This window comes from Sinocyclocheilus rhinocerous, unplaced genomic scaffold, assembly GCF_001515625.1.
Source record: "Sinocyclocheilus rhinocerous isolate Xijiao unplaced genomic scaffold, SAMN03320098_v1.1 scaffold1534, whole genome shotgun sequence".
NCBI lineage: Eukaryota > Metazoa > Chordata > Actinopteri > Cypriniformes > Cyprinidae > Sinocyclocheilus > Sinocyclocheilus rhinocerous.
Window position 1 is genome coordinate 180,416 of NW_015638992.1, and position 10,178 is coordinate 190,593.

A 10,178-nucleotide genomic window follows, 5' to 3' on the forward strand; every position below is an offset into this window, starting at 1 on the left:
AACAATCTTTATGTAAATACGTATTAAAATAGGTTAATTAGGGTAACTATACACTAGAATTTATGCTAAGAAATCAACTCGGTAAGAAAACAGAAAAAAAAAAAGTTTTTTTCTCTTCAGGTACATATTGTTCAAGTGTACTAACCTCTGTAGGCCATGCTGATGCTCACTTCACAAAGTAATTTTCTGTAATACACCTGCAGGTAAACATACAAACATTTTATTGATCTCGGTTAACCTGGGATTCATGGATCTTGATTAACTGGTATTGACTTGCTTCAAAATTTCCGAAATAAGGCAAAATTGCAAGCTATCTCAAATAATGTGGGGATTGGCTGAATTTCCACTTATTCTTTCAATCATAAAAACCTGTAGGGTCTGCAAAACCATCAGAACACACAATAGACTCTCAAAGCTTTCAGAGTTCAAAGCTGAGTAAATGCAGTGAAGAATCACTAACCTGAACAGAGTTCAAAATGAATACACTTATAATTCTAAGGCAGGCAGGAGAAGCCTGTGATCTTCCAGAGGAAGCAGACTGTAATAACTGATCTGAGTTTTACTTACTGCTTCACCGCAGCAGAGGTTCTGCCACTAATGCAGGTCTGAGGTCAACGAAACTCACTAATTCAGTAATTGCAAATGCTGAAAATGTGATTTTAAAACCAATTACATATTTCAGATTCAATCAGAAAAGATGCAAATGTCCCACTGTTCAATCTTCTGCATTCAAATGTGGTTTTCAAATGTCTTTCTGTTGTACAATCACATTACAAACAAGATGCCTCAAAACACTCAAAACACCCTATCAACCAAATATCAACTAGGAATGCACAGATACTGGATTTCTCAGCCAATGCTGATACCAAAAGAATCTCTCCCAACTAATGCTGTAAACTATTTAAAATTAGTTCAAATTAACAACAAAACTATTATTTAATATACATAATAATCACACTCAAAAATGTTTGTACATACAAATCAATTGCACATAAATTAGCCTAGTTTTTAGAAAATCTTGTCTTCATGACAGATTTAATCAAACATAGGCTGCATTTATAATTAACAGTAAATAAGCTCCTTCTAGTGTTTTTATAGCTAACCAACAAACTGTGATAACTTTCCTGAGGTGAAAGCAACGTTAAGTGGCATATTGTTCCCCAGCTGTTTCATTGACGTCTTTCTTTTGGTTGAAACGCTGATTGATCGACTACATTAAACGTGATACATTTCGGTAAGTTGTGCTGTTTCTTTCAACATACCTTCTGACGTTCATGTTCGCGCTGTAACTTGTGCTACCAAACACCCAAAACACCTTAGCAACTGCATAGCAATGCCCTGAAACTACCCAGTGGTGCGTTTCCCAAAAGCAACTATGGTCACATGTTCCATCGTTACCAATAGAGTTCAATGGAACTTGCGACCATAGTTAGCTAACGATGCTTTGTGGAAACGCACCCTAGAGCAGTAGCAGCCAAATAGTAATGTGATAACAACCATCAGAACATCTTAGCAAGCACCTAGCAACACCCAAGAACAGTAGCAACCATGTATAAATGTGATAAGAACACCTTAGCAACACCTTAGAAAGCACCAGAACACCACTCAGCAGTGTACTAACAACCACTCAGAAAATGAAAGATCTATGTTGTCTGTTGGTCTTCAGACATAGTGTGATGTAAATGCATTCTGTGTGTGTGTGTGTGTGTGTGTGTGTGTTGTGTGCGCAGCAGATTGGGAGGCCTGTCTGTTCTCTGAAGGTCTGACAGACTCTCAGTGCACATCAGCAGTGCCGAGAACTCAACCAGCCACCGTTTACCAGCTCACCGTGAAAGACCTGCTGCTCTCCAACATCGGAGAAGCTGTGAGTACTGAGAGAACACAAACAGACATCACGTAGTGTATGTGACTCAACTGTTCTGCTGTGACATTCAGTGTGAAACATACAGCTAGTGTGACATCCACACGGATGCTAATGACAACCGGCTCTATAGAGGAGAGACAGAGAGAGCAGCGGAGATGTCAGATTTCATACGGGAAAACAGGAGATGTGGAAGAACTCAGGATGAAATACATGACAGAGAAAAAGAAAAAGCTCTCTTCCAAAAACTAGTCAGATACCTAGACAAAATAAATTGCAAAGAAAAAGCAAGTAACACTTTGAATTATACATTACATTTTTAAAGACTAAAGTAGTATTTTACAGTGTACTACATTTTGATTTTGGCTAAAATCAAGGGCTTCACATGCATTCTTCAATAAGGCATTCCCGGAATGCATTGCAACAAGCAGTTGCCACAAAAAAAAATATGATTCAGCAATAGTGACAGGAAAGATATTTATGCTTTCTATGTAAAGACTTCTGTTTCTGCTGTTCTTTTGAACTTTCTATTTATCAAAATATGTATCACGGTTTCCACAGAAATATTAAGCAGCTTTTCAACATTGATAATAATCAGAAATATTTCTTGACCAGCACATTAGTATATATCAGAATGATTTCTGAAGGATCATGTGACACTGAAGACTGGAGTAATGCAGCTGAAAATTCAGCTTTGATCACAGGAATAAATTACATTTTATAATATATATCAATAAAAACAGTTATTTTAAATTGTAATAATATTTCACAATATCAGTTTTTACTGTATTTTGATCAAATAAACACAGCTTCGGTGAGCATAAGACTTTTTTCTTAATTATTCCAAACTTCTGTCTGCACATATAAAATTAAATACTAAAAAGAACAGATGAAAAACAATAAAAAAAATTGAATGCTTTACCCAATGTTGATTTTAACATATTGCCTAAACGCCCAGCTGACTAATCAATCTTAAGGATGCCCAGTCTCAGGTTGACCTGATATGCACTTCTTAAGGTTCTGAAGCTTATTTACATAAGGTGTGTTCAGTTACAGCTAGAACGAGTGCCATGTGCAGTGGATTGCAACAGAATGCAGGTGTCCCGAGAGCATTTAAAAAAGCTTTTAGCTTAAAAACTCAAGGATAGGATGCTAATAGCCAAAATGCACCCTAATAACCAAAGACAAATTTGAAGACACAGCATATAGAGCAAATCTGAAAGCATGCAAACTGTGAACTGATGTTATCAGTGAGCTGATTTATGTAATGCTGTTAAAAAATATATATTAAAAAAAAAAATGGAATGGAACATTGCGGGGCCTTTAAAAGTTGAACTTTTATCTTCACACAAATACATAATGAGGTATGATGCAACAGCACATGTCGTATGTGTATAGACCACCAATTAAACAACAGTTCAAGACCGCATTATGTAAGAATGCATTCTTAGAAAGGAGCCTGTCTAGACGATAAACAGCGAGGCAGTTAATAGTGTTTTTTGAACATGTTTAGAATGGAGTGGGCTATGTGTTCAATCAAACAGCTCTTCCTGTAGTGCACTGGTAATGACTATGACCTGTAAACAATCCCGGGCAACATAAAGCGCAATAGAGAGCTGTTAGTGCATTTCACAATGCTTTAATACCACCACAGATCTCAGTGTTTGGCTTGCTGCTGCATTGAGCCATTGATTTATGTGATGTGATGTACGCTGAAAAAAAACAACAAGTGAGCAGATGTATTTGTGCAGCACTTTTCTGAATTCCTGAGTCTGAAAGGATTTGTTGTCATTATGCAATGCAGTGCATTGGTACTTGAGACTAAATAGAGTGTCCTCGTGTGGTGCTTTGCAGCTCTGTCTAGTAATATCCTTGGCTGCTCTCAAAAGAAATAATTATAACACATGCTATACAAATTTGAAAGAACATGAAACAAAATGTGTTTCTATGTCTAGTCGAAACCCTCCACCCAGCAAGAACTGATTCTCAATGAAGATGAGAAGAAACTTTTAGCCAAAGAAGGAGTCAGTCTTCCCAGCCAACTGCCACTTGACAAGGTATGTTGAACACTTAGACCATGTCCTCTATCCGAAACTCTGCCATAACTAGCTAACCAGCCAAACCGTTTAAGAAAAGTCATATTTGCAAACTAATGCAAATTAAAGCTAACAGCGTTAAAATAATAGTTCACAGAAAAAAGGAAAATTTGCTAAAAATATTTACTCACCCTTATTTAATATTTTGTTTCTTCATCACAACAGATTTGGAAAAATGTAGCATTCCATCACTTGCTCACCAATGGATCCTCTGCAGTGAATGGGTGCCGTCAGAATGAGAGTCCACACAGCTGATAAAAACATCACAATAATCCACAAGTAATCCACACCACTCCAGTCCATAAATTAATGTCTTGTGAAGCAAAAAGCTACACGTTTGTAAAAAACAAATCTATCATTAAGGTGTTTCTCCAGTCAAAAAGTAATCTCATCTGAATCAGGAGAGAAATATGCACAGTTCAAGCACCGTTTACAAGCCAAAACAGGTTTAAACATATATGGGGGTGAATTTTGATGTGAGAGACAACAGGAGATGGATGGATAATGGACTTATATTTTGGACACAATTGATGTCTAAAATTGAAAATGCCTTAATGATGGTTTTGTTTTTTTACAAACATGCAGCTTTTCACTTAAGATATGAATTGATGGACTGGAGTCATGTGAAGCACTTGTGGATTACTGTGATGTTTTTGATCTCATGAACTTGACTGGTCTTTATTAAAAGGATGAGACTTATTCTGCCATATTTTGCATTGCACTTTCTCCCATTCGTAGTGATAAGAGTGCACCGTCTTGGTATATATCCAGTCCATCAATTAATGTCTTGTGAAGCAAAAAGCTACATGTTTGTAAAAAACAAATCTATCATTAAGGTGTTTCTCCAGTCAAAAAGTAATCTAATCTGAATCAGGAGAGAAATATGCACAGTTCAAGCACCGTTTACAAGCCAAAACAGGTTTAAACATATATGGGGGTGAATTTTGATGTGAGAGACAACAGGAGCTGGATGGATAATGGACTTATATTTTGGACACAATTGATGTCTAAAATTGAAAATGCCTTAATGATGGTTTTGTTTTTTTACAAACATGCAGCTTTTCACTTAAGATATGAATTGATGGACTGGAGTCATGTGAAGCACTTGTGGATTACTGTGATGTTTTTGATCTCATGAACTTGACTGGTCTTTATTAAAAGGATGAGACTTATTCTGCCATATTTTGCATTGCACTTTCTCCCATTCGTAGTGATAAGAGTGCACCGTCTTGGTATATATAAAATCTTTAAGGTATAACGCATCTTTCATACCGTCTCGGTTACGTATGGTAACCGATGGTGTCATAACATCACATGACCACTTGTAATATCATCACAGTAACAACCTTTCCATGTCCTACACATGTCATTACGCCGTGTCTCTATATTTACTGCTGGAAGCCTGATCAGACATCAGCAGAAAGGAAAGAGGCTTTTACAGAGGCTGAGATGAATGAAGTCAGTGATGAAAGGCACCTCTCTTTCCGCCGCAGAGGTTTTTCCTCTCTGAGTAATGGATAATGACAAGATTACACTGATTTGATTTGACTCACGTGCTGCCTGAGGTTTCAGACCTAATAAAATCTGTATCAAAATAAATGTCTGAAATGTTAGCCCTCTCATTTCAAAATGAATTCATGTTAATATTTTGTCTGGCCTGTTCTCTCATGACTTTTTTTAGTACGAAGAGAAGATTTTGAAGAAGATTCGGAGGAAAATCCGCAACAAGCAGTCAGCGCAGGAGAGCTGCAAGAAAAAGAAGGAATATATAGATGGACTGGAGGGCAGGTGATTATACACATGCATATATACATACATCAAAACATCAAATTACATAATACGCATATATATATATATATATATATATATACACACACACACACACATAGCTGTTCAAAAGTTAGGGTTGGGCTTTTTAAAGAAATTAATTATGCATTAAACTGATCAAAAGTGACAGAAAAGATATTTATGCTTTCTATGTAAGGACTTCCATTTCTGCTGTTCTTTTGAACTTTCTATTTATCAAAATGTGTATCATGGTTTCCACAGAAATATTAAGCAGCACAACTGTTTTCAACATTGATAATAATCAGAAATGTTTCTTGGGCAGCAAATCAGCATATTAGAATGATTTCTGATCATTCAGATCTTGTGGCACTGAAGACTGGAGTAATGATGCTGAAAATTCAGCTTTGATCACAGGAATAAATTAAATTTTAACACATATTCATATAGAAAACAGTTATTTTAAACAGTTATACTGTTTTTACTGTATTTTTGATTAAATAAACTCAGATTAAAAAAAAACAAAACAATAAAAAATCTTACCGGCCCCAAGTCTTTGAATGGTAATTTCTATTGTGAACTGCTTTACAGTATGTAGCTGACTTGCGTACAATAAAAGCATTCACCTCAGATGTCCTGTTTGTGGTACAAGTAAACAGTCTGACTGAATAAATGAATATGACATCAAAGAAAAACTCATTACTAAGTAAACTTGCAGTAAAGTTTAAATTGAGGTCGAAAGTCATTAAAAATCCAGGCTCGAACTTATCTTAACTTAGGATCAAAGGAATCGAATATCCTCCGAGAGGCTGGAGAAATTATTTAGAACACACTGCTGCACAAATTTCGGGGCATGAAATTGCCCTTTAAGGAAGAGCCCGTGGGTTTATCTGTCCAAAGGACAAACTCATTTCACAGCCAGCGCTGCAGTCACTAAAAGCACCACAGCCATCTTGCTGTTTTTAATTCACACATTCACAAATCAGTCGTGTGAACGTCACCGTCTTATGCTAACAAACACCTGTGGGATTGTACTGGCCTCAAAGAAAACATCTAGTTTTTGATTTGACAATAAAAAAGATATATATATAAATTTGTAAATTGTAAATTAATCATTTATCATAATCAGGACGCCAACAGAAAGTCAATAGAACATTTTTAAGCTAGAAAGTTAGGAAGCGGATGAGATTTATCCTCTGTTTTTAATTAAATTTGTAATGTTTATGTAGAAATACTTTCATTTATTCAGTCCTGTGGGCTGCAGCTTGACTCTTACACATAAAAGAAAGAGACTTTCAGCATTAATGAGGATAAAATCAGTTATAGCCTTACTTAATTAGTATATATTCTCGTTTTTATTGATTTAGGGGTGAAATGTGACCTGGACATTATGTTTAGTTAGATTAATCTGAACACATCAAAGTCTCTACAATGTCTGTCCTTGTGCAAATTAGAAATCTAGTGTTACGGCTCATTTGTCTCTCATTCATGAGAACAACTGGACCAACAATTATTATTGAATTATCGTCTAATGTTATTGATGCATCCAGCACCACATAGACTATTTAGGGGGTGTTTGTGTGTATGTGAACACCTGCTGTGACAGACAGAGTGTGTGTGGGAGTGTTTGTAGGTCAGATTTATCACTGTGAGTAATTGGCCAATATACTCTGGTCTAGGATGGCTGCCTGCAGCGCTCAGAATCTGGAATTACAGAGGAAAGTCTTCCAGCTGGAGAAAACCAACACGTAAGTCTCGTTTTACAACAATATCAGATCGTCTCCGCTATGACAGGGCTATAAATCAGTGGTTCTCAACTGGTTTCGCTTCAGGATCTGGATTTACATTGGACATCAAGTGGCCCAACACAGTATTGAAACTGCTTATCTCACAAAAAGAAAGTAAAATTTCCTTAAAAATAAATTAAGTACATTTTTCTTCCTACAGTCTTTGAGAATGAGTGCATGTCACAAAATCCCTGCCATCTTGACTAGCTTCTACCATTTCCTGATTTATGATATCATAAAATTTCATCTGACATACAACCTGTTTGATCTCCTCCCTTCATAAAACTATTTATTTTGGTATTTGAACCATGCAAGATTATATAGCTAGATGCTTATTATCATTCGCATTTGACACTGCTTTCCCTCCTGCTGTTTGTGAATACTTTTATCACATTTTTACATATGTATTATCTCATATTTACATTTTGAATGACTTTTTATACATAGAATGAATAAACCCATCCCTCATAAAAATCACATTCCATTATGAGATTCATTTACAAAACGTCTCTTCTTTCAGTCTTTTATTGGTTATTTTGTTTTTGAGTGAAAACAAATATAAAATAGCACAATAAACCATGATCGGTGGTGCATTACAATAACCACATTTTCACCACATTTAAACAGTATAGACAATGTGTTTTTCATGTGCATTAAAGACACCATAATTTGTCCGTTTCATCACAATATTTTCATTTTTGATACGTTTTACATGATTTACACCATGGCTTATGGTTCTTTTAGTTTTTTAAAGCTACAATAGGCCTATGCAACTTTTTGTTTAAAATTAATAATGAGTGAGTACATCATAAAACCATCTTCCAAACAATGTTTTTGCCTTACTCTAAATCTCTAATAATTATTCATATTTTAAAGTTGTCAGGACGGATTTCCTGGGAAACTGCACACTTCTGGTATTCATCCGTGCGTGTTTATGTCATATTTGTAAATAAAGGAAATCAGGTCAGGCTACTATAACTATAGCATGTAAAATAACTTATAGCCACAGCAACTGAAATTCGAACCAAAAAGAGTTTGAAAGCAAAGGCAATGCGACACCCGTTATAAAACACGAATCAAGAGCACTTTTGCTGTGCATTGACTAGCTTCACAAAACAATGTTTATGCTGGTAACAATGCTAATCTCTAAAACAGATACTGCATTGGTCTATTTGCCTATAAATAGCCTTGCAAAGTTATAGTTTACACCATTATTTGATATGAATAGCATATTATGTCTGAAGCGTTGGTAAACTTTTGTAATGTAAAACAACTGTGAAAACAGCAATGGCATATCAGCTGCTTACATGCTCATATTTTTCAGAAATCCATCTCTCTTTTGTTATTGGGAGAGTTTTGATGTCATTAGTGACATCCGCAGTGATAACACAATCATCCACCTCAAGCATCAGATTCATCCGCGTAGAATCGCGGAGCCGAAGCACAACTCACGTAATGACCAGAACAATGTTCCTCCGCGAATAACTTGCCGTTTTATGCTGCAGCGGCTAGAGGGCTAAAAGTTACATACAAGTGTACTGGTCCTACACTATAAAAAATGACTGTGAAATTAATGGTAAAAGACTGTAAAAATGCTACAGTAAAACCCTGTTAAAGTACGGTACCATTCTTCACTAAAAATATGTTCAGTCCCATGTCAAAAAATTCTTAATGAATCATAATTTTCAATTCCAAATTAAATTAAACAACAATCCTTTAACAATAAAGATTTTTGGATTAAGTGAGTTTTTTTCTGTTTATATATCTATTAAAATATTTATCAATCAGAATGTCAGTAGGATCTTTTTTGACACTTTGAGGATTCTTGATTAATCCTTTTGGCTCCAAATTAACAGCATTCTGAAGACTATATTGATGAGCTACAGAAGCATCTGGGTTGATGGACTGAACTTCAAAACTTATTTTAACCCTACTGACATTTTCAAAACACTTTGCAGCGCTGTGAAATCCTCCCACATGCTGCATATTTGTCCTTAGATGAAGCCGTTCCCTTTTAAAGCATGACTCTGTACTTTACACTTCTAAAGTTCACATCAAATGGAAGTTCCATTACTGCTTCCTCTAACTTGGAGCGCACTCTCTCCATCTATCTGTCAGGTCTCTGATGGAGCAGTTACGCTGGCTGCAGTCTCTGGTGATGAACGGCTCCAGTAAACCGGCTCAGACGGGAACCTGCATCCTGGTAAGGTGACAGCGCAGGAGGAGGAGCCTAAGAAAGGAAAAGAAATTAAGGAAGGAAGGAAGCTCCAAGCTTTGAAGGAATCCGCTCCAGGAATTTTTATAACTGAAGCACAATCAAAGTCAAACTTCAAAGTGAACATTTGCAGAAGAGGTAGAAAAAGGAGGAAAGTAAATGTTCGGGGACACATAGGCCAGAGAAGAGAGAGATGTCAGAGGTGTCGTCAGCATTACTTAATTAACTCACTCTTCTTCTTTATTACAACTGATTACATCAGTGACTGATCTCACTGCCACCTTCCAGAAGAGCTTAACAATGTCTCAAAACTTTGCACAGATTTTCCAAGGTAAAGTTTAAACAATAAATATTATTTATATTTAATTTAAATATAATAAATTATATATATATATATATATATATTGTTTGCATAATACATGTAAATTTGTAAT

The 10,178-nt window shown here is 35.8% G+C and overlaps 1 protein-coding gene across 1 annotated transcript in view; it reads left to right on the forward strand.

The window, feature by feature from the left end:
• LOC107750925 (cyclic AMP-responsive element-binding protein 3-like protein 3-A) overlaps positions 1-10,178 on the forward strand; it is a 16,271-nt gene that overhangs the window by 1,787 nt on the left and 4,306 nt on the right. The window contains exons 2-6 of the mRNA XM_016566504.1: positions 1,731-1,864; positions 3,817-3,918; positions 5,639-5,745; positions 7,422-7,490; positions 9,648-9,732. Of these exons, the coding sequence (XP_016421990.1) occupies positions 1,731-1,864; positions 3,817-3,918; positions 5,639-5,745; positions 7,422-7,490; positions 9,648-9,732 (497 nt within the window). The remainder of the gene's footprint in view (positions 1-1,730; positions 1,865-3,816; positions 3,919-5,638; positions 5,746-7,421; positions 7,491-9,647; positions 9,733-10,178) is intronic.